The 25,765-nt window shown below is 41.7% G+C and overlaps 1 protein-coding gene across 1 annotated transcript; it reads right to left on the reverse strand.

Moving 5' to 3' along the window:
* Positions 1-888: 888 nt before the first annotated feature.
* On the reverse strand, positions 889-25,765 carry pcsk2 (proprotein convertase subtilisin/kexin type 2). Its single transcript, XM_031876440.1, has 12 exons — positions 25,298-25,765; positions 23,444-23,548; positions 19,494-19,607; positions 18,969-19,077; positions 18,160-18,197; positions 12,791-12,867; positions 11,803-11,891; positions 10,776-10,951; positions 8,498-8,713; positions 6,968-7,068; positions 5,377-5,604; positions 889-1,967 (listed from the first exon to the last, which is right to left on the reverse strand). Exons 1-12 carry the CDS (start codon positions 25,478-25,480, stop codon positions 1,478-1,480), a joined length of 1,926 nt encoding a protein of 641 aa, XP_031732300.1. The 5' UTR covers positions 25,481-25,765; the 3' UTR covers positions 889-1,477.

Consider the following 25,765-nt stretch of genomic DNA (forward strand, 5'->3'; position numbering starts at 1 on the left):
ACACTTAGTAGTCCGCAGTGAGAGCGCTCAATATATTACTCATAGAGTGTATAAAGTACATTTCGAATAAACAATGTTGCATACTGTTCCACAAATATATTTACTTAGGTCTCCCAGTTTTTGTGTCTTTCTCTGCTCTCGTTTCCTACAATAACTGATTTTTTTGGCCATTAAGGGGCAGCAAATGGAAGCTACAGTAAAAACAATCCCCTGAAATATGATCACCTTTTACGTTGATATGGCAAAATGTTGCTTTTCACACATGCAGCGATACAAAGCAACATTAGCATTCATTTGAATGATGATGATGTAACACTTATACACCTCGTTCAGCAAATATTTGCCAAATTAGTTCTTTGGTGCTGGCCACAGCGCGTAAAGTGGATTTGTCCTTCTCTGCTATTGTACAATCCAGTGTTTTTACTGCAAAATCCAGCCAAGCGGCAGCAGATATTCTTTAGATGCAGTGAAACTGAGTCTTCTATACATACTTTACAGATTTATAGTCAATGTATTACTGTAGATTGTTATGATGGTGATTTATTGATGCTACATGCAGCACCATTAAGAAGAACACATGTCTATAAAGTGAGGAATACTTTGGCAGCTCAGACTCTGCTTTTTAGGGAGCATTTGCTTTCATTTTGTAATATGGAATCAAAGAAACAGAGCAAGATTTAAAAATTGGCTACAAAACAGTTATGGCAGCTGCTTGTGCTCCACTTTTTAGACTATATTTTTCAGACAGAGAAAGTTTACTCAAGGTTATTTAGTCTTCATCATATTCTTTGTTGTTCCCTATCTAAGTTTTGGCCCCTGAAGTGACAGAGAATGGCAGGCTTCTTTTACTCAGTATCTTTGGTAATGTGTTGCAAATCACTCAAGTGCTTAAATAAACAGCTAAATAGATTTATTATGGCATACGTCAAAGATTATGAAATATGAACTGAGGACCACAGGCTGCAAAATAAATCACATATTCCTTTCCTTGTTCATATTAACAGTGCATGTCACATACAAATATCAACAGAAAGAAGTATCACTGCTCCGTTTGCAAGATATTAAACTTTAAGTAGAATGGCACAGAAAATCATTTACAGTCACAAACTGTACAACAGTTGGCAGAAGAGAGGTGCTGGGCAGTTAAAGCAAGAGCATGAGGGAGTGGATTATATTTGATTCAATGTACAATTCTGTAAAGTGTAAAAATTCTGGTGATATAGTTTGCTTTCTCTATGTAGAACAGATTAATAAAGGTTACACTTTTATCATGATTGGATTACAAGAAACATTCATTGAAGGTTGGGCGCTAATTGAAACACTTGATAACAAAAAGCAGAGTGAAGAGAGGTAGACAAAAGGGAGGATGACGAGAGAATGGGAAGAACAGAGGAGATTTAGAGAAGGATAGAGCAAGATCGCTGAGAGGGAGGAAGATAAGAGGAAGTGAAAGAGTTGGCAACATGCAGATGTGACTTTAGTTGTTTTTACTCAGCAAGCTCTTTAGGCTTCTCTCGACAGCCTCATCCAGCTCCTCCTCCAGCTCCTCCTTTTTGGACATGGCAAGTTTGGACTGATAATCACGCACTATCTGGTCTATATAAGGGGCACTTTGTGTTCCATGCAGCATGAGAGTCCACTCCTTCAGGGCTCCGCGCTGTGCCTCCTCGCCCTGAAAGCCCACCTCCAGGACCCAGGTCCCGCGGGGGTCCTCACCCCAGGTGTGGCTGGTCATGAAGGGCCATTTGTCGAAGCCCACCTTGGAGTCGTCGTCACGGGGCCTTCTGCTCAGCAGGATGGACTTTGTGCCCATGGGTGAGGTCATGTTGATGTTGAGGTCGCCGCGGCGGCTGGCGTTGACAGTGACCACCGCCTGAACGTGCTCCAGGTAGCGGGCAAAGTTGTCCTTCCCCTGACAGGCTTCAGTGGTGATGGTCAGCACCAGTTTGTTGCCGGTCTGGATTTTACTGAAGGAGGAGAAATAGGTTGAGGAAGTTAAAAAAAAAAGTTCAACATCAGTGTTAAAAATGAGCAAAAGTCAAATTAAAAGAGTAAAATGAAATAAACATATCACAGAGAGAATATTTGGGCATCCCTGTAAGACTGTTAGAGCAGGTGAATGTTTTTCTTTTCTCTTCAGTCTACTGCATTGCTCTCCTTTGAATGTTTCTTTAAGGTCTCGCTTTAGTTCTGTGCACATTATAAAAATCAACGGATTTACATTCCTGTAAAATAATTTTTATTGTAAAGCCAACTGTCAATGTGAGGCCATTTGTCAATAAACTACATGTATTGCCTGTCGTGCACTGGACCACTTCTAAATTGTAGCTCCTTTTCAGTGCATGAGGAGATCCTTTTTCTTTTTGTCACGATGGATTTGTTTCCGCGTGTAAAAGCCGGCTGGTCTTGGTATATTGTTGTTGCTTTGAGATAGAGAAGACATACTGCTGTTATCTCTTTGGGTGATGGAAAGAAAGAGTGAGAACACAGCAGGGCAAGGGTGGTGACCAAAGGCTATGAGGAGGCTTAATAACATTATTAGAGGCCGGGGCTGCATCGCAGGCGGTGGGAAATGGGGGCGGCTGGGTGGAGAGAAGGCAACAGCGACAAGACACAGAAACTGAGTGAGAGGGACCTGTGGAACAGCAGTGTGAATATGATTAATAGAGCACTATGCTGAGCACAGAGAGTTGAGTGCAGCGGTGATCTGTAAGGGCTGTTGAAGCGAATTACTATTCCCAGAAAAACGGAGCAATTCACAGTGGGGTGTTTCACAGGAAGTTACACCCTACAATGCATGTTGAGTAATTGGAAGTAACCGAATATGAAGCAGTTATTGTACTAACAACATTACACTACATATGTGGGTTGTATGCATAGACTGTATATACAGGTGGACGTAGTCACCGTGACGTCACACATTGGTTTGTGCACTGCCGTTTTGAAGCCTCATGTATGGCATTTTGGCCGTAACCATCTTGAATATTTGCAACCAGAAGTGAGACGAGAGGCCGGAGCTAAGTACAACCGAACGCTGACTAAGATATTTTTAGGCAACCAAAAAGGTTATGATTCACTCTCCTGAACTGAAAACACACTGTGAAAGAGTTTAAGTTGTAAGATGAAAACACAGACAACTTCCATACCGGACAATGCCGTGGAGGCAACCTGTCAATCACAAGATAGCCACGCCCTAAAGCACACCATGCTTTATCGTCTATTTTACTGTAAATGGGACCATAATATACAAAATGAACATCATGCTGTATTGAAGAAGACTTGAAACTAGCGACTGAGACCATAAACTCATGTTTACAATGTTTACCAAATAAATTGAAAAGTAGGTTCATTTCTCATAGACTTCTATACAGTCACATTTTGTTATGCAGAGGAGTCGCCCCCTGCTGGCTTTTAGAAATAATGCAAGTTTAAGTCACCTTGGCATTGGCTTCACTTTTCAGAACCGGAGGTTGTATTATCGTAGCCTAAGTACAGAGAGACAGCTTGAAATATTTTTTAATCTACATTTCTACATCTTCACTATCATTAAGAGTGTCATTACTGTTCATGTTTAATTACTATTATTACTTTATTAGAAATTATGACTGTGCCTTTAACTAAATCTGGGAATGAATATGCCCAGCGCACGGTTCCCATCAGATAATGCGAGAGAGTGATTACAGCCGTCGGTCATAGAGCAGGGAGAGGGATGCCTCTGAAGGGCAGGACCAGTGTAGATTAAAAACAACCCCACCACACAGTGGGGCACTGTGTACCAGCTCCACTGATCCTGGAGAGATCGAACATGTGACTCGGCGCTCCATTAGCATTGACCACGGCTTCTAGGCTCTCTGAAGCTACAGGAGACTCGCTGCACTTTCTGACCCTTAGTTGTCCATCGCTTGTTTCTAGGCAGATTACATACTTTTACAGGACTAAAAGTTCTCCTCCAGCTAAGTAAGCCGCAGCCAGCAAGAGCAGCTATCAGATCAATGCTGAGTTTATTGTTTTTCTCTGGTGATGCACTATCACAGAGGTGGGCTTGTTGTAATTATATCTCTACCACAATAGAGGCAGTAGAAGCCCCTGTGGAGACAGGGAACTGATGAAAAAGAGAGAGGTTATTTCAGTACTACCTTTACAATGAGCTATTCTTTCACATATTTAAGGTTTGTCTAAGCTGATGACACTTTCTGCAATGGAACGTCTAAGGCACAACCGCTCTGCAATGGGCAAGTCCTCAGAGATGCAATAAAAGCTGTACGACTCCTAAGGGATGCTCGTTTTTATCTGCTATTGTTCTCAAAGGAGGGACACACACGCACACAAAAAAAAGCACACTTTCACACCGTGTTGTCGTGACTGCGTTGTCTGTGGAGCACTGATTAGAGACTAAAATAAGGAATAGGAGGTGTTGATGGTGGCAAAAGAACACATATGCACCGCATTCAGTCTGCTTTTTTTTATCTTCACCCACACATTGACATTTTCACAATGTATATGAAAGCTTTGTGTTAGGTCTAACACATCTACATTACACACATGATCACCTCCACCTGGAATCCCTTTCTGGCTGTCAGTCAATCTAATTGACACAGTTTCCAGGGAACGCCATGCTGGGGCATTTGTGGTGCTCTAATTAGAGTGAATAAGAGGGCTAGCCACAGGAAACGACCAGGCATCACACATGGGGAGCTCAAAGCCTCAGGATGTGATGAATATGATGAAAGAGAGGAAGAAGAGGTGAGGGTGGAAAAGAAAGGATGACAGGGAGCACAGAGGAGAAAGTAAAAGCAATGCTGTGGATGGAGGAGATGCAAGGAAGAGGATAGGGTGATACAAGGGAAGATACAACTTAATGTGAGTGGAAGAAAGAAAGAAAGATAGGGGCAGATCCTCATGCGGCCGTGGTGTAGTTTGTTTACAGCCTAACATCTATTTCTACAGACTGTCCGTGACCTTGTGTTTGCTGCGTCCTTCAGTAAATACTTTTAAGATTTTCAATCAAAACAAGATGGCACCAGATGTATTTGTATAGTTCTGTTAGGGATGTTTACCATAATCTGTCAGACAGATATTCAATTCAGATGTCAAAAGAGAAATGCATTAATTAACAAACAGCACCTGTCAGGACATCCGTCTATGTCATAACAAATCTACAGGAACATCAGACAGACTGAGCAGCTAATCTAAATGTTACAGGGTTATGAAGTAGACACTCCCATCACAGATATTTGATTGAATTACTTATTAGTTATTAGTCTCTTGTGCTCAGCAGTATTTTCCTTTCAACATCTTGATGGGGACAGTTGTAGAATACGTAGTGTGCCCATGTAATATGCAGTGTACCAAAAAACATGTCAAAATATGACTCACTGGGCATCCTGAATGGATCCGGCTACGCAGTGGAAACGCTCAGGCACAGTTTTCCATTCCTTGGCCATTTTCACCATGCCCCCAGCGTCCAGCACACCGTAGCCAAACAGGTGGTTGAACTCGAGGCCCACGCCGTTCCTCCTCCACTGGTGAACCTCGTCATGGAGCTGGTTCCTCTTGGAGGTTAGGACTGAGAGGTGCTGCATGTCTCTCCATGTCAGGTTAGGGCTGGGGTGGACAAACAGTCACCAGGGTGGATAGGACAGAGGCAGGATGATAAAGACAGGATAGAGTGATGGAGGGGAGACAATATTGTAATTTAGAACCAGTAGGCAAGATAGCAGGAAAAAAAATCACCATTTAATGAGTATTAAAATATTTCTGATTCATAGATTTGCATTAATGACATGCTTTCAATTGTTTAATATCATAGGGTCTGTACTGTGAGGCAGATGGTTGCCTTTGTCTGTGTCTCCCTCCATTATCTCGGCTGTGTGTAGTGACAGCTTTGTTCTGGCTGACTCACTGACTCCTGCCGTTGGTTCAAGTGTGTTTGGGCAGTAAAAAGGCCAAACAGCCTTGTGGGTTATTTGCCGCCGGACAGGGTGAGCATCCGCTCCTCCCCACAGCAACATCATTATTGTGTGTGCAGAGCAAACAACGTTTCTTTACTCTACTCCACTAAATGGTGTCAGTTAATGGCAGCAGAATCGTGTCAGCCTTTAATGTGAGAAATGAAGCGCCTGAGAGAAAGGAAAGGCTCCCCTCTGGGATATGAGAAGCAGCAATTCTCCAGGTTTTATATTTGTCAAATTTGTTTAATTATGTGTGGGCGGGTTTACTTAAGGGGCATGTGTTTTCAAGTATTTTCTAATCCACAAGGAACAATCTGCTGTGAATTCACAAGGATTATAAAATAAACTCCAATTTGTACCACAGTGTTAATATGACACGATTAACACTTTCATCTATAATCGAAGCTATCACCATTAGCCTGCATACAATTTGCTACAGTGTGAGTTTTTAATCATCCCAGTCTCTCTGCTACATGCATATATTAAGTAATGAATAAAACATAAGAGCTGGGCCCATCTTATCAGCTTATATAACTATATTGTTCAAGCCTTTTACTGAGATATGAAGAGCACTGGTCCAAATTTGTGTCCTTGACACAAGCACATAGAGTCTGTACTTTGTGTGTGACTGAATATGTGCTGTTTTGCTTTTCATTCAGCTTATGGTTGTGATAAATAAGCAACTCTGTGAAAGTGGAGAAATTATTTGTGCTTTTAAGGAGTTCAGACACACAGACAGACAATTTTAATAAAGGATCTGAGGTATCTGATGAAGATTGATAGATCATTGCAATATAAAAGCTCAAGGTTGTACTTGGAAAAAATAAGCAGCTCATAAATAAATAGCGTAACTATTCTTTCAAATTAAATATTATCAAGATTTAGTGGTTGAAAGCATGTTAATTATACCTTCTGACCAGCACATGAGTTACGTAGTAATGTTTTATACAAGCAGTCCATCGAAAGCAATAATCACAAATACTGCAGGTGTGTGGATGGGGCAGTAGAGTGCATACTTCGCCTCAATTGCCAGAGCAAAGACACCAGCTGCCTCTGGAGCTGCTGCTGATGTTCCAGAGTGACGCAGCGTGCAGTTCCCATACAAGTCCGTGGTGGCCTGAAGTATGTAAATCACAGAATTGTTCAGTCTCTAAAGACAAAAATGACACTACCCTGTCTACAGCAAAAGATGAACAATATATTAAATTTCCCCTTTATTGAATCCCTGCGCCCCCCCTAATCATTTTTGTACAGTCCCTAAGCTACTAACTCAGACATTCAATATCAATTGTCTGGGAAAGCATTTTCAGTTGAAGAACATCTGCGTAATCACTATAATCCTTTTACTTTACATATAAGTTTCAGAAAAAAAAGATAGAAAAGGACACAAAGGAGGGCCGAGTGTATGTTGGCTGCACTATTATATACACATCAGCAGACAAGTCATGTTTCTATTTACTGAATAAGCATTTCATTATTTGATTTAGGGCTTAATTAGAAGTGATAACAGATTGACTGAAATTAGAGGGGAAACCCTAGGGAAGAGCTGTGGCTCTGTAAACAGCCAAAGGTGATTTGCATAATCTCAAACACAAACACTGCTGCCTTCGTACATTGGGAAATTATTTCACACACATGGTATAGAGTGCCGGCCTGTATTCTCGATGTGTGTCGTGTATGCTAAGATACAAGAACGCTCCTTTTCCTACAACTAGCCATCAAGGTCAGGAAATTGTCCTCAATAAAGGGAAGTATAAGCATCACCCGTCACGCTTCAGCTTCAAAGACGGCATGCTTTCTGATTTTCTGATTCTGGAGACTCATCCATTCCTTCTATTTCATGATCGCACACTGGTGACATATTACTCAGGGTCAATGTTACAGTTATAGCCCATTAGTGTATGCTAAGGTAAGTCACTAGATTACCTTTGGTGTCTCACTTGTTACTTTTCTTTACACTTATATACAGAAATAAAACACAATAAAGCCACTTTGGTGGCAATGAAGTCTCTGCTAATGGTTTCCCCTGTCAGGGTAAAAAATATTGTCTAACAATAACAACTAATAAAAGAGAAAATATTTTCCTATTTCTCTTAATAACACATCCACTTTGCTTTAATCGCCATGATCCACACAGTAGGTGATGGCATCTGCTCTGAACATGTATAGCAAAATCATCTGGCTGTCCAGGAAGGTAATCACAGAAGAGCTATTCCTCCACTTGAACCTCCATTTTTCACAACCAGACAGCAAATACAGCATAAGAGCTTCTTAGGGCTTTATCCCTGGTTACATCCAATCTCCTGAAAGGCAGAGGATACAGTGGCTGCTGGACCAACTGAAAAGAAGCTATTTACAGTTCAGTCCATGAATGAGGACACATCTTTGAAAGACATTACACGTTACCAAACAGTATTGGGTCGCCTTTGAATGCTAAAAGTGCTCGTACCTATTGAAAAAGGCAACTTCAGGGACCATGGAATACTCAAAAGGATTTATCTTCGGTCGTGAAAACATACAGTGTATGTGTACACAAACACACTCACAACGCCAGCCTCTGGGTTCCTCTTGCGTCCGTTGCTGAACGTGGATGCCAGGGTGGAGGAGCAGCTCTCATCGTACAGGGCGGTGCGTCCATCATTGATGGCTGAGTTGATGGAGATTGTCCACATGCTCGAGGCATAGCCGTCACAGTTGCAGTCGTCATAGCTGCCGCCATCTCCTGATGCCCACACATAGATGCTGCCTTTTCCTCCACGCCCCTAAAACAACATCGTCATCACAGTTCTGTTCATGTTGGGAATTTGGGAATTTTGGGAACCTGAATGTAACAATGCAGTATTTATATGCTAGTTCACTAAGAATGTACATAATCTAAGCTAGGTTAGTTAATGTAATAGATTTACTCTCCAAGTCGCTGAAATAGCCTTCCAGCGGACCTATGAGGAGCTGAAAATACTGATATTTTGCTCTTATTTCTGCTTTTATTATTTATAAGTATTCTATACGTATAGATGTCTAAAATTAATAAAATGTTGATAACAAAAAGTAGAGTAATGTATAAATATATATATTACTATCTTTATTCTATCAATTTTATTTATTTCAACATAAGTTTGGTTAATCACGTGCAAGCACTTCTAAGAGCATTTGTTTTGTTCGAAAGTTGCTTCATGAATAAAGTTTTATTGATTGAACTGAAAACATGTCAAAATATTCCATAACAAATTTGTAGCAAATAGATAGAGGTCTCAAGGATATATTTGTCTTTGTGATTGATTCAACCAAATCATACAGAAAATCATACAGAAATTGTACTATTATGTGTGTAGTCTTTAAAGCGCTTGATAATTAGGCTTCCCAGTACACTTCTGACGTGCTCACTGACCTCTCAACTCATCAGCTGTTTGTTGTACATAGAATAAGATCAAGATGGTGAGGTGAAGCTACTGTGTTCATGCGTGTCTTTTTGCTGGATTTAAGGTTTGTTGTCTATTGGAGTAAAAATGGTGGACAGCAAAAGAACAACAATGGAAAACTGCATACAATACAACAACATGTAATAATGACATTGGTAATACTGACTGGTGCAACCACAAACATTATCATTATAAACCTGTATTAAAGAAATGATTATGCTGATTCTATTAGACTCTCAAATAATTCTGTAGCTGATGGCAAAACTTGACCATCTGTCATATGTAACCAGGATACAGGAACACATAGCATATCAGAGCTATAATATATCAAGGAATGATCAAATTAAAGCATTAATGTCTGTTTTGTACATGATCCTTGCAATGGAGCATAATACCTTGTGTGCATTTAAACACACAGTAAAATGTCATCTTTGTTGCTGATAGAGGGCCTTGAAACATGAAACAACTGACTGTGGCTCCATGCAGAGAGCATCCTCTTCACCAAATGCTGCACCTGTTTCTACAAAAGGCAGACAGTTTCCCTAGAACAAAAGATCAAGTGGAGTAAGAGTGGCATGTCCTTCCCTTCCCGATGCTTATTCATGTTGCTCTCTGTTTGTTTGGCAAAGACAGGTTTGAGCATCGTCGAGCTTCTCGCCTTCTGCCTTCTGTCTGCTGCAGAATCCAAACATAGTGCTTTCATTTTGCACGGCACGCAGTGTTATTTATTTCCATTATCGGTATCAATTTGCAAAACCACGCAGTTATATTTAAGAGGCAGACTTAAAGCCACTCTTTCTGACTCAGTTGTTAATATAACATAACAATTCAATTTGAGATGTTTCCCTTTTTTTGCACATTGCGCCTCATGTTCAGCCTACACAGTAGCTTATATAAGTGATCATTAGAATCTAAGAGGCATTATGATCGAGTAGCTGCTTGATTAGTTGTGTTTACACGATCAGAGATTACAGTTCGAGTTGCTCCTACACAGCTACCCTGCCTGAGACGGGGTCGTTTCAAAGCAACCCACATCTACCACGCACACAGTGCATGATGATTAATCGAGCAAGTAATTGGCAATGGCATTGTTGGCATGGCACCTCTGTGTGTGTGTGTCAAAGTATATCTACATATAAGATTCAAGCCCTTGTTGGCTGCCGTTGGAAGAGACTTCACCTTGCTGAAGTGTCCTTGAGCAAGACCAGAATGCCTAATCAGCTCCAGAAACCCTGAATCTACACTCTGACTTTTTGGGGGGCAGTCGGTAATTAATAGGAAAAAATATCTGATTTACAGAATTCAGTCAAACAAAAAGAATAAACAATAATCTAGGGACGCAAATTGGATTTTGTAAAGGTTGACTTGATACAAGTGGGAAAGATATGGCATGACGTTGCCTTACCTTGTTGACGCCATCAGCCATAGCCTGCAGCGTGAGCTCTCGCGGTCCATCCACCGTCTTTCCGTCATCGGTTGGTCCCCAGCTGGCGCTGTAGATGTCAATAACCTGGGGCATGTGGCTGATGGATGATGCCTCAATAATGTCAGTCATAAAGGGCTGGTCCAACATCCTGATACCTGAAAAAGCAACATCTCCGTATGAATCTGACATTAAAATGATGTCTACTATGGTTTACTATATTGTTACTGCTACAGGAACACAGTAGAGTTTAGGTAGATATAAATGGTTGATATATAAAACCATTTTCAGCTGGTCAAGTTTACAATATCTAGACTGTCAAGTTTCTTTTTGTTTTGTTTTGTATGGTGTGTTTGGATAACCTCTATAAGCTAACAGAACTACCAGTACACACACTGATGTACCTCTTGGTAAATCAGCCACTGCTATGTGACCAGACAGCTTGGTGAGTTTATTTTAGTTTTAGTTTTTAGCAAGATTGTCTGACTCATCTTATACGACGACTTTGAGCCGATTCATTAATCTCAGCTTGTGTTTGAGTTTGAATGAAATGTGTATCATGATGCCCTTTAGCCCATTAGTGTCTAGACAGGGAGTTAGCCAATTGTGGGTTGTATTCATTAAATCACACAATACAGCAGGGGCCATTGCAGACACATCTAGTGGAGCTCTGCTCTCTATTGAGTTCACCTTTACTACTGTGTTACTCCCAGAGCAAATTTCAAGAAAAATCCATATGAAAAGGAAACATGGAGTTGTCCGGATTAATGGTGTTGTCGTGTGGCTATGTGGACTCTAACTGACCTCTGCAGTCATTTGCAGTAATTCTACGAGAACAGGTAGAGTTTAAACATGCTTCAATACCAGACGATGCAATGTTGTTCTTCCACATTAAGCTTTATTTCATCCTTAAATCATACCATTGTCAGAAATGTATTTCGCTGACATCGCTGGCTGCTTATTGTCGTTCATCTCACTGCCCAAACTGTAGCTTGAATATGACACAAACCTGCCACTTTGGAGTTGTAGGCGACTCCCACACCGCAGATGTTGTTGTTGGCCGCTGCAGACACCTCTCCGGCACATCGTGTGCCATGACTGGTGACAGCAAAAAGCAGAGAATGCACCTCAGAGGATTTGCATGAATTTGCATGAATTTAGAAAGGATATCTTGTGGGTAAAATTTGAGATACTATTTCCCAGATTAGATGCAAGTCATGATTTTGTTGACTTTGTGCCAGACTAGAATGAGGAAATTGTTAATTGAAGAGGTTTAGCATCCGTGCCATAAATCAATTAAAATGAACAAACACTCGGTGACCTGTAGAACATTAGCTCATGGAGAGGCAACAATATTAACCCATCCATTTATGCATCATCGATCTGAGTCCGACTGAATATGTTTGCACATATCAGTGTTTTGTGTGCACCACGTAATGTGTCTATCTCTCCATCACTTCGCTCCCCACAGGGACACTGCAGAGAGTCAACCCCTTTCTCCCAGCATGCTTTGCTACAGACAGTGAGCTATTTATAACAACCAGCTGATTAGCCAGCGAGTTGAGCCCGACAGTCAGCAACTGCTACACTGGCAAACCCAAATACTCCCCTCTCACTCCCACACACAAGACACACTGATACATCTGAGCAGATGGAGGCACGTGTTCCGACATGTGTTGCAGTGATCTCCCGATGTGATTGGGGGACTACAGGCAGATAAGGCGTTATCAGGCAGGAGGTCGCCACTGTGAACACTGCCACTCTGAAAGGAGACCAGACTTGTGCAAGTCCTCGTTGTCTACTTTATCTCCTCCAAGTGAGGGTGTAAAAATAGGTATCATGTCTTCTATTGTGTTGTGTTGGACAACAGCTCTATTTATACTGGACCATTATGTCTTAATGGAACTATGTGAAGAGAAAATCAATAGAGGCGAGCTGCCAGACTCCAGGGAGAGTACACACAGAGTATGAACAGGGGTCGGCTGGGTGATCTTTACCTGTTGAACCAGTCGTCTGTGTAGCGTGGAAATGGGAACGGGTCATTGCTGCTGAAGTCATAGCTGGCATCGGCATTCTGAAAGGACCAATTTGATGCATTTACAAAAACAACAGCAACAAGATAGGAAAACAAAAGGAGAGAAAGCAAATAGGAGCATTTCCTGGGGATGTGCTGACCTTATCACTGCCTGCTCTGTCATCTAGATGTTCTTTTGGTTCGGTACACCTGGCTGACTATAACTAACTTGCCTACAGCACAAATCTGTGAGCTCATGTTATATTTGCTCAGGCAGATGTGTCCGGTTCTTCTCCACTTTGGACAATCACAACCGTTTCTGTGTTGCGCTGTGTTCGAGACAAAGACCGTAAAGAAGACATTTTCGAAAACATCCAACTAATAATACAGCTCATCTCAGCACGCTGTAGTTTGTTGACATTTTTCTGTCGCTCATGCATTATTTGTTTTCCCACCCTTTAGTCCCGCACTAATGTGCTGTGATTGGCCGTCTACACCTGGCGGACCTGATCACTGGTCGCTCAGCGCTACGTCACCTGTTGATAACTCCCCTTGGAAATTTAAAAGGCTTAGTTTAACGTAGCAGTAAGACGGGAAACAGCAAGCCTGGCTCTGTCAATAGTATTAAAGTCCTCCTACCAGTCTGTTTAGTCTGCACAAAAAATGAATTGTAGAAATGATTACTGTTTCTTCCAAGAAATAGTCTGGCATATGACCCCAAGTAAAAATGCACTGTTATATTGTTTGTTAATCATATTCTATTGCAAATTTTATTTTTTTTATATTTAATTATGTCTTATACTATTGCATTGTGTTTATTGTCATGCATCAATCACCAATTCCTTGTATGTGCAAACATACTTGGCAATAAACCATTTCCGAGGTTGCAAATTTTCATGTTTTGTTAAGTAAGGTTAATAGAAACCAACTCAGCCCAAATCTGACTACAACATCTTTCCTCTGCGGCGATACTGGAATAATGTGTGGTCACAGCGGGGATTTCAAGCTGAGAAAATAATGGCCCAATCACTGCCAGCATTTAATTCCACATGGCCAAAAGTAATAGGATCAGAATGAACGGCAACGGAAAAGCAGGAGAAACAAGACGCAAGAGACACACATCTGCCAGAGAAACATTAATGCCAACGTAATTACCAGAATAGCCATGTCTGAGGATCACACACAAACACACACACACACACACACACACACACACACACACACACACACAGTTGGATTCAAGATTCAACAGACATCCGAGGGAAAGTCTAGCACTTATTGCTCTTTCTGTTGCAATCTTGCAAAGCTCATTCAAACTACTGCAATAACCTTTCCGCCTGTCACTCATGTCACTTGTTGTGGAATCCATTTTCCATTTTGAACAAAGTAACAGGTGCTTCATGTGGTCATGAGCATGGAGAGGCCACAGCCGTGTTCATTGGCCACAGAACTGAACACATCAGATCCATCTGGGGGCTGTTTCCACGCACAGGCCTGACAGCTCTGCTGGCTGACATTTAGAAGAGATGACTCAGTCAGCGACAAAGAGAAAGAAAAACGGCAAAAGCTTACTGACCCAATCGAGAAACACTGTAATTATCACAATGTGGATAGGTGCCTGGAGGAAAGCAGCAATGATTGGGGCGGCTGGGGTGCACAAGGGAGTGGCGGTAGAGAGAGGTTCCCACCTCTGTGATTGTTAAAGGAGTTGTGTTGATAAACAGAAGGGTAAATGTCATCCTAACTATTTCTCTCATTTGTGATTACTTCCACTTCTCTATTTTTTTTATTGTAAATGTACATGTCAAGAAACAATACAAAAATACAATATATATTATATACAGATTGGCTTATAATTGTTATTATAATAACAATTATTCACAGAGAAATATTTTTGAAGGGAGATTATGGTACTATGGTTTTGTGCTTACGTCAGGAGCTGTGTGTTTTTCTTTGGGTTTTTTTTTGTTCATTAAATGGAGTGAAAGGTGCTGAGTCCCGGTAATAAATGACACTGTGGCCTGTCCATGAATCACTTGCTGTGCTTCTCAAGCTCATACCTTCTGCTGTCAATCAGACTCTGTTCTTCCTCTGGTGTCCTGTGAGCAACCGTTGGTCAGAATAATGGATTGTGCCAAGTCTCAGCCACCTCACCTTTCCCCTGCAACCCTTGTCTGTTCACCGTCCTCGGAGCAAATGGTACTTGAGAGAGCAATGACTCAAAGCTGCTGTAGCGGAGGCCGTATGCCCCGAGGTAAAGTCAAATAAAAAGGTTTTGGAATGGAATTAACGAGGTAGGCTACTTAAGTGTAACTTCTGAATAATTGTACTTTACTTTACATGAAAATTTCCAGTTTCTGACGCTTTCAACTTCTAATCGACTACATTTCAGAGGGAAATATTGTGCCTTTTACTCCACTACATTCATCTAAGAGCTGCAGTCACTGGTTCATTTTCTTTTACATACAAAAACATAATATATTCCTCCAGTGGTTTCACACCCTTTTGGCTTTTCTGCAGAATGAGTACATTTTGCTGCACTTCTGTACTTTAACAGAAGCAGGATTTTGAATTTAGGACTTTTACGCCTCCAGCATTCACTGGGGCGGTTTGCAGCTGAGTGTGAAGCGGCGGGGATGAGAGTTAGCACCTCCAAATCTGAGGCCGTGGTTCTCTGCCGGAAACCGGTGGATTGCTCCCTCCAGGTGGGGACGGAGTGCCTACCTCAAGCGAAGGAGTTCAAGTATCTCGGGGTCTTGTTCACGAGTGAGGGTAAGATGGAGCGGGAGATCGACAGACGGATCGGTGCAGCTGCAGCAGTAAAGCAGGCGCTGCACCGGACCGTCTTGATGAAGAGGGAGCTGAGCCGGAAGGCAAAGCTCTCAATTTACCACTCGGTCTACGTTCCTACCCTCACCTATGGTCACGAACTCTGGTTCGTGACCGAAAGGACAAGGTCGCGGCTACAAGCGGCCGAAATGAGTTTCCTCCGTAGGGTGGCCGGGCTCAGCCTTAGAGATAGGGTAAGGAGCTCGGTCATCAGGAGGGAGCTTGGAGTAGAGCCGCTACTCCTTCGCGTCGAAAGGAGTCAGCTGAGGTGGTTCGGGCATCTAATTAGGATGCTTCCTGGACGCATCCCACTGGAGGTTTTCCAGGCACGTCCAACTGGGAAGAGACCCCGGGGAAGACCCAGAACACGCTGGAGAGATTACATCTCCCAGCTGGCCTGGGAACGCCTCGGGATCCCCCAGAATGAGCTGGAACATGTTGCTGGTGAGAGGGAGGTCTGGGTCGGCCTGCTTGACCTGCTGCCTGACCCGACCCGACCCCGGATAAGCGGTGGAAAATGGATGGATGGACTTTTACGTGAAATTGAGTATGTTTGTTGTACTAATTTGTACTTGAGTAAAGGATCTGAGTACTTCTTCCACCACTAAACAGGCAAATCATTTAAATGCAGAGTGAAGCCTGTTTTTGTGGATGTGTTTTATTCCTGACTTACGTATTATATATGTTGATAACAAAGGGGACTAAGCGCAGACATAACCTCCTCATGTCTTCCTTTTAGGGCCATTCATCATGTTATCATGGCTGATTTCATTCGTCCATTTGGTGCTGATAACCTAAATTATAATCTGGGAGAGCGGATTGCAGTAGAATGTGCCATTACTTGGAAGTATTTTGCAAGATGCTTTAGTCCCATGAAAGAAAGTACTTTACAAGGTCCAAGCACACAGTGAAGGTGGATGTGTCCTTCTATACTCCTAAAAATACGGTCATGAACATCAATTTAAACCGTTTCCATCACAATGTTTGATGAGCCCCCAGCGCTATAAATCTCGCAATCTACTTTTATAGACACTCTCGCTTTTTCTCTCTTCTGCTCTCTCGCTCCGTCTCTCATACAAAAGCAACATATGAGATCAACTTCATGGTGATGTGAGATCATAACATGTTGTCATGGTAACTTCCCTGGGTGGAGTAACACTTGCAAAAATTCGCAATTTGAGACGGAAAAAGAAATCCGCTGATCAATGCTGCCTTTCCTCCAAATATTGTATTAGCCTAACACAATATTGATCAGGTGCTGGCAAGCTTGGAGATAACCCCCCCTCCCAAAAAAAAAACCGAGTAACTGCACACTCATAGCTCCGTTGCAGGAATTAGTTCAAACTCAACGTCATAACTGTATTATAGTGAAATCCAACCAGATTTCCTAATTTTTATTCCCATCAGAGATGTTTTCCACTAGTGATATCTGATATTAAATACTGTTAAAGGTAGGAAGTACACAATGGAGTATATCTGCCATTATATCGCTTAACCGCGAAATTCAACTCGCTGTATGCATGAAAATGTTTAATTATACTTTTGGCATTTGCAGGTTAATATGCCATGAATTTGATCTACCCAGTTAGACAATGTCTTATCTCTCTCTCTCTCTCTCTCTCTCTCTCTCTCTCTCTCTCTCTCTCTTGCACATGCTCCTACAAACACACACTATGGATCTATGCACAGCATGGTAGAGCATGCTCCTGCATCACCAGCTGAGACTGAGTGTTATTTTTGGGCCAAGGCTCATCTCTGTTCATAGGCAAGAAACATAGGCAAACATAGTGATAGGTGCACAGTGATATGCACACAAAAAAACAACACTTATGCAAGCCACTTTTAAAAGGATCACATAGTGTGCACAATAGCTGAGGCGGAAAAGCAAAACAGAGATCACAATGTGCCGCTGTAATCTTTATTAGTTCTGCAAATCAGTGAGAACGGTACACAAACTGCTGGCATTTCTAAATACAATTCTTAATAAAAAGCATGGATATAAGACCAAAAAAGGATCACTCTTTCACAGCACCTCAGCTTCTCCGGAAGGTTTATTTGAACATCCTGGATTCAAGACTGCAATGCAGTTCCACTGACAAAACTGCAAATTATATAGTCAAATCAAACTAAGCCTTCTGCATTTCCTTGTTCCATTTAGCAATCCCTCTTGTCCTTTAAGTTTTTTTTTTTTATCAGTATTCTGGAGATAGAGCGTCACATTATGCAGCGCCAACTACCCTGGCATTATCTCTGCTTGTGACAGATCGGCCTGCCATTGTGCCTGCCACAGTGCAGTGTGCATTAACATTAAACAGCTTGGCTGGCCGTCTGCCTGTCTCTGCGTCCTCCGGGAATACAAGGAGACTCGGCAGCCATGAAGGCAACTTGGAAAGCACCTGTCACTGCCGATGGCAAACCACACAAAGCCCATGAAATCCACCACCTGAACCCCTGCTTCACTCATTAAGAGCACTTCATAGAAACGAAGGAAAGTAGGAAGTTCAATAACACTGGAGTACTCACATAATTTGATGCCAGGTCTGGATGTAGATAGTCGATGCCTGAAATGTGATTTTGACATTAATCAGGGATATTAAGCCTCAGAGGATGTGCTTTACAGAGGATAGTGTGACCTCAAATGTCTCATTGCTGTTTCACTATCGGTTCATATTTATTTAGTTTTGTTCTTAATGCCACAACAAAGAAATAACAGATAAAGGAAACAATTAGTTGAGTAAAGCCGGTTTTGTATCATGGCAAAGTGGGTGGTTTGTGCAAATTAATGATGTTTGGCCTCCCTCCGTGTTGCTGGTGCCCGGAGCTCATTTGACGACGAACGCGTTATTTTGTGTCGTCCGGCAGACTTTTACCGGTGGTTGATCAGAGGGCTTTGGGGCAGCATGGAGGGCGGTTGAACATTGTTCATTTGCATATGCTTCCCGCATTGTAAGGATACAAAGCTGGTTGAAAATCAGCTAAATGTCCTTTTTAATGAATTGTTCAACATAAAAATGACCTACTAACAACGTTATGATGTATATCTTGTCATTTATATCTTTGTGTAAATTATGTTGTGCCATTATGTAAATAGATGCTTTCCATTGCACAGTAACATGTAGCACTGTCCTACTTGGTCCTACGTTGTGAATCACCTTCAACAGAGAATGCCAAATCAATCTGAACAGTGGTCACCATACAACATCTGGAATGCAACTTTTTCTTACTACTCATTGCACTGAAAATTAAAAAAACAATGTAAACAAAGCAATTAATCAAATCAGCACGGCAAATATATGCATGCAGGTATAACTGTGTGTTTACATCACACTCACCATCGTCCATGATTGCGATGGTAACTCCTTTGCCCGTGTAGCCCAGTTGCCAAGCTTCAGCCACATTAAGATCCAGCCCAGGGGTCCCGTCTGCCTGGCCTGTGTTTATCTAATCGCTCAGACAATATGGAGAACATCCATGACTCACAGCACCCTGGTGAGTTGCCATTAGAACATTTGTCAACATGGAGATTCATATGTGTGTGTGTGCGTTGTGTGTTTGTGTGTGTGTGAGAAGAAGGGAAAGTAAATGTCAACGATATGACGCGCCAGATGACTGACAGCAAGCTTGCCGGGGCTTAAAAGTCACGCTTGCCAGTTAGGGTAAACAAGAGGGGCGGAAACTAAACGGCATGAATGCAGCTGCGAGATGGCTTGGACAGTATCGGCAAGGCTAATTACAGAATGAATTACAACATTGATTTGGAAAGTAGTGGGGAATATGCCTGGCATCTGAGTAATTAAGGTGGGTTGGTGCTGAAGGTCAGATGGCATGCAGGCGCACTGCTTGGCTTTATTACTCACCAGATACCACTGTTTTGTGAATAGAGGGTCACTCATGTTGACTTCAATATCATTGATATCTCTGTAGCCTCGCTTTTGACGACTAAAACCCTCTTGCTCAAAGACATTCTTCACCTGGGGACAAAAGCAAAAGAAACACTAGGTCAGGATCTATTTAAAGGCAACACATGACCTCGCAAACCTCTTATAAAAGAATACAAAGAGGAAAGGGAAAGTGCACACAAATTAAATTAGAAATAGGATTTAATATGATGGGTGAGATGTAGCTGTGCGCTGGAGATCAGCAGACCCAGCTGTGCTCTACTGTACCATGAAGGTAGAACATCATTTCAATCAGAAGGGCTATTCTTTTCCTCCTAATCAGAGAGGCTGCAGCTGGAGCCACATAAATGATGGGGATAAATGTCGGGAAATTGAGGTTCTCGATTGGCTGGCTGTTGTCATCAAAATGATTGGCTGTCTCTGACAATGTTGTATTTTCATTTCTGCTACATTTTGAAATCAATGTAGATTGAAGCCAACAATACATTCCCAATATTTCACTGTCTTCATCTTTGTCTGTAGTTGTGACGACGACAGCAATCAACGGAAGCCAGTCAATTCAGCGGTTCTAATTTGAAATCACATTTCCTGTGAGGTTTCATCAAATAGGCACCTTCACACATTTGGAAAAACTGGAGGTTGAGGTGAGGTAAAGGAAGCATGAGTCATTTGATTTATTACAGTCCGGTAATACCTAAACCAAGCCTGAAGTGAAGTTCTCCATTGGAAATGTATCATTTGAATGTTTAGCTCCTTTTCTGTCTCTTTATGTGTGTAGGTGGAAAGACTGTGTGCTTGACTTTATTTATTTCAAATAAAGCACAAATAAATATAACATGAACATTGCAGAAATAAAAAGATATATATTCATTTGATTCTGTTTTTATACCTGAAATAGTGATGCTAATGATAAAAAAACAAAACGTCTTTTCACAATGTCAAAGCTACATTTTGAAAACAAGTCACTGAGGTTACATGTTCCTCTTGTGCTCACCTTTAGCAAATTCACTCTCGTGTGACGTGAGAGAAACAGGCATTGTCCGCTGTGTTTACCACCACAGATAAGAGAGCAGAGCAGCACTTAAGATGGCCTTTTAAAATGGCCAAAGCCTATTCATCCAGATTTTTCTTTTATGGCATACTCTACACACAATCAGGAGGCACACACACTGTAAATCAACACAAGTCATTTAAATGACACGTCAGTTCTGAAGAAAATAAAATCACTATATTTGCAAATGTATCTTCTGCCTTGGAGGATTTCCTTTTTAAAGTGGCCTCATGTTACATTTGTCCTCAAATAATTACATTCACATTCAGGAAGAAACTGACAGCACTTCCTACATTATCTACGCCCCCCCCCCCTTCTTCTCTCCATCCATCATCAATTTATTCCATCACTTGGCAGGGAAGCTGGTATTTCCCTTGAGAAAGCATGTCATACTGCCCACTCACAACATCAAACAGTGCCCATGCACCACCATCACTCTTCGTCTTTGCCCACTGCCTGCTCACAACTCACAATGCTCCAGTTCACTTCAAATCAAAGAGCTGTGTCGGTGTCTCCTCTCTCCTCGTCCTTTTTCCTCCAGGCTTTCCCAGGCATGTGTCTCTCAGGGTCAGGGGATGCTGCTTATTCACAAAGATGTATTCTATCTTCCACCTTTATTTATATCTCACCTACTGCCTGGTAGACCTTAAATAGATTGTAATGTGTTTCTGATGTAAAAAAAAAGAAATTGTGAGGGAGGAACCATGGATGAATGGATGGATGGATGGTTTGGGTGAAGGCACGGATGTGTGGATGAATAGACGTCACATTTGAATCAATGTGGGACATGAGATGTAAAAGGACAAGGGAGGACAAGGAAGCATATAAAGATGCAGAGGAATACAAGGAAAAGCTAGTGGGTGAGTCAGAAGTGGGTCAACATGCTCCACTAATAGAGTCCAACAAATAAGAGGGCTCCTGGGACACTACAAAATCCATCCCATACACTCAACACTACATTCAGGGCTGCTGCTCAATTACAGTTTTTAAGTATATTAAATTTGTGTGTATGGACTCTTTTAAATAAATAAACAATTAACAGACTCTACAATGGTCAAATTATTTTCCAACCTTTAAAATACTATTTGTTTTTTTTCATCTATGTCTAAATATTAGTATGCAACAGAATATTTCCTTTCTTTTTGACAGAATTGCAGGTGCAATACTGAGATATGTCCGCCGTACCGCCTTGAAACATTAGAGGAACACACTTTAGAATGATAAACAGGCAACATTGTATTAGACGAGCTGACCTCATCTTTTCCAGAGATCCACAGAAATCCATAACTGCAGTGTCGCATATGAGCATGACAAACATCTGATTAAAACCCAGCATCTGGAACTCAGACCGGACCATGTCGGCGCTGTCTCACTTCCATTAGCTGTATTAGCTCGGTGGAGTGGCTCGCATTTATTTTCATTAGCACCTCTCACAACTGCAATTAGAGAGGTTAGTTGATTGTCTGCTGCAGGACCTCCGCTGTCACCGCCTCCAATGGTGGACAGAACTAAACACACAGAGCTCAGCACGCAGCCCAACTGTTTTATTTAGAAAAAAGCTTGAAGACACGGCAGATCCTTGTGTCTCATGAAGTAGAGCCGAAACCATTTGTCAATTTGATTTAGTCCATTGACATGAAATGAATCTACAGTATTTTGAAAATGGATTAAAGTCATTTTTCAAGCAAAAAAAATAGCTGTAGCTCCTCAAACTTTTTCCTTGTTTCTTTGCTTTTAAATTAAATTTCTTCGGACTGTTGGTCAGACAGACCAAAGCAATTAGTGATCACCTCAAGCTCTGGGAAATTTTGATCCGAATCCACATCCAGAATGAAATACATTAATTAAATATTAATATAATTTTATCGGAATAGCATATTATCATATTTGATTATAACTTATATTGCGATCATTTACAATGCAAATGCAGTACCACTGCTACACCGACAACCATCTAACCGTCCATCCATCCGTGGCCAGGTCGTGGGGGCTAAGCAGGGTATTCCAGACGTCCCTCTCCCCAGCAACATGATCCAGCTCATCCTTTGGGACCCAGGGGCATTGCCAGGCCATGACCAGACTCTCCAGTGTGTTCTGAGTCTATCCTTGAACCTCTCAACTACCTACTTTATTTGCACCTTATCAAAACCCTTCATTGGAAGGCTTATAAACACAAATCTTACAAAACAAAAATGGGACATTATAAGGAAACACATTCAAAGCATTTCTTTCCCTCCAAAAATCCAAAACTATCACCAAAAGGCAAGTCTATAAATGATAGTTTAAGTTAGTGAGTTAGAACTGGGTATTGAATAAGACTGGGGGACCAATGCTTCTGACATCATTATCATCATCGTCGTCATCTGCACACCTTAACATTTTCAAAATACAGATGATACTCATACAGATCACACTCCATACAAGAGTGTCATCAATGTGCATCAACATCGGCACGATAAATCAATACTACCTTCATTACAGATATGACCTACTTTAGAATTTTAATTATATCACCCTCATGCTATGTTCTTATTTCATCTCAGTCTATATTGAATAATGTGTCTATCCTCATGATGTTGGCTTCTCTTTACAGTAAGTTCTGTATTTATCTATAGGAGCTTTTGATGACATGTGGACTGTCCCGGGTGAGCTCTGTTTGCACTGAGTATGTTTGGTGTTGCACTAGATGGGTATGGGTCTCAAAATAACCATTGTCATGCAAAGTAAAAGGGGAGTCATGCTCTCCTAGGCACATGCAAACAGTAGACACAAAGCGTGCTTTTGTCAATGTGCATCTCTCTGTGTGTGTGTGTGTGTGTGTGTGTGTGTGTGTGTGTGTGTGTGTGTGTGTGCTTACCCTGCGGTCTTTCTGGAGCCGCTGTCTGCTGTGGGCACTGCGTTTGCTCCGCCTCTTTGAAGTGTCCTGAGGATAGAAGTGAAAGAGCCCCTCTCCAAAGGAAAGCTGGATAAAAAAATAAAATAAAACAAGAGATGGGAGATAGATCAGGAGCGGAAGCAGAGATGAGAACAAACACAGAGGCAGCAAGCAGAAAGTGTGTGAATTACCAATAGAAAACATTCTATACATTGATGAATGGAGGAGAAGGAGAGCAGGTCACCGTCCACTGATTCCCTGGCTTTTTAACAAGGGTCTATATTAAGACACTGGAGAACAGTGCTGGAATCAACCATAATAAATCACAAGGGCAAGGAAATGAGATGCATCATCCAGAGCGTTCCCTCTGGCACTGTGCACAGATTAAAGACCCCCTTATGCTCACAACAACCAGGGTCAATCCTCAGAATAAACGCTTTCAGATGCGCCTGTCAGATCTAATGTGAAAAAGAAATTGCCATGGAAGGATGAGGATTATCCTTCTTCCACTGCTCTTAAATTCTACCGTTGTTGCCCAAAAGATATATGCTGATGTAAGATCTCGTCCTCTCTCTTTTATCTCTCTTTGTGCTCACATTTGTGTGTCTCAGTTCTGGGTCCTGGTCTAGTTAATTAAGCAACAATAGAAGATAATTCAAACGACACAGACATTGTTTAATGATGCATATCCCATTAAGACCAATATAGCTGCAGATTACATAACCTGGTTGATAGGGAGGCAGTAGATGGGGTGGGGGGTGATCTAGAGCAACAAGGAATGAAACTAGCAAACAGGACTGGTGGTGCTGCGCAATCAGCTCACAGAGATTAGTTTAAGATTGAAACACGTTTTTTGTTATTGTGGAGGTAAAAAAGAAAGAAAAAAAAATTCCCATTCAGAGCAGCGCAGACACCCCTCTGTTCATCGCTACGCCTCACTGGCTAAGGCTCCGGCCAATTTCACCCACACATTTATTTTGACATGGGACAAGACACACACGCTGTCAGGGAATTATTTCCATTGGTCTGCCATAAATGGCTTGTTATACGCCTTTTGACATGTTGGGATACGTGCGGCATTTGACTATACTTCATAAGACATATTGTCTCAGGTGGCTGCAGGGAAGGCAATGCATATCGCGTTATGCAATCTGAATACACTATGTCCCATATTCTGTGTGAGTGATAGAAAAGGATGTTTTTTTTTAGAAATGTCCCACAATTTCATGTTAAAATGGTTTCACCCTTTAACAAATCAGGCAATAAGAGAAATTCAACGTAAATAAAGATAAAAAGATTCTCCTCATCCATTAATGGTATTTAATGACTTAACATTCAAAGATTGGATTGTATAAAATTCTCGACTTCATGTTGTGAGAGAAGCATATTTCACACACACAAAAAAATCTCCAAGCTTCTTTTTCTTTATTTTATGTATAGAACACTGAAATTGGATGTGTTTGGGAATATACATGAATTAAGCCTGGGCAGCTTTGAGTCCCCAGGACTATAGGCCAATGGGGAACCTAACCAGGGTCTGCGTTTGAGTATGAATGACGTCATCAAATTAGGCAAAAGTATAATGAAGTCAAATCAAAATAAAACCATGAGAAGTCTCAGTATGTTCTATGGGCTGCTGGACTGCTAGTTTTGCTAGCATCAATATCTAATTTATGGATAGAAACGTTGCCAAATAGATCTCTGTTTTAGCATTTTAATGTGAATATTTTAATTTATTTCATTTATTCTTTTCTTTTTAAGTTTTTCCTCGGGAGAAAGAAAAAAGCCTATAGTGCAAGCAATGCTTGCCAATTTGATCCGAGCATCCATCCCTACCTTTCGGGCACTCTGGAACCCATGTTGTGTTGCAAGTTGGTGCGCCTCATCCTGTGCGTCCTCGTGCAACTCAACAAGAAGATGGTCCGTCAATGCTCCTTCTGCAGCCTGTGTCGCAAGCAGCAGCGCGTTCAGCAGCACTATAAATCCCACGGCTGTCCCATGTCGGGGAGATCCGCGCATCGTGTCTGGCTTGTGTCAATCCGCCTGTCTGCCTTACCGTCGAAGTGGAATCAGTGTGCGGGCTAAAGACGGGAGGAGGAGGATGTGAAGGGGTCGAATCAAAGCTTTTGCGGACGCATCTCCTCGTCGTCGGCTGATGAGACCACTTGAAGTTGTATTTCACCGAGGTGTAGCCGCTCCTGCTGTGTGCTAAGAGTGGGGAGGTTGTGTGTTTCGGACCAAACCTGCATCCTCAGCTTTCTATCGCTCCTCTTCCTCCTCCTCTTTCTTATCTGTAATTAATTT

The sequence above is a fragment of the Anarrhichthys ocellatus genome, unplaced genomic scaffold, assembly GCF_004355925.1.
Source record: "Anarrhichthys ocellatus isolate YVR2014 unplaced genomic scaffold, GSC_Weel_1.0 scaffold3, whole genome shotgun sequence".
NCBI lineage: Eukaryota > Metazoa > Chordata > Actinopteri > Perciformes > Anarhichadidae > Anarrhichthys > Anarrhichthys ocellatus.

Bases quoted from the DNA above. Each gene is read 5' to 3' on its own strand.
- pcsk2 (XM_031876440.1), bottom strand. From the start codon at position 25,480: ATGCGCGGATCTCCCCGACATGGGACAGCCGTGGGATTTATAGTGCTG. The intron at 19,608-23,443 runs GTAAGCACACAC...TTTTGTCCCCAG, and splicing joins GGCTCCAGAAAGACCGCAGG to GTGAAGAATGTCTTTGAGCA. The intron at 12,868-18,159 runs GTGAGTACTCCA...TGGTCCTTTCAG, and splicing joins CAGACCTGGCATCAAATTAT to AATGCCGATGCCAGCTATGA.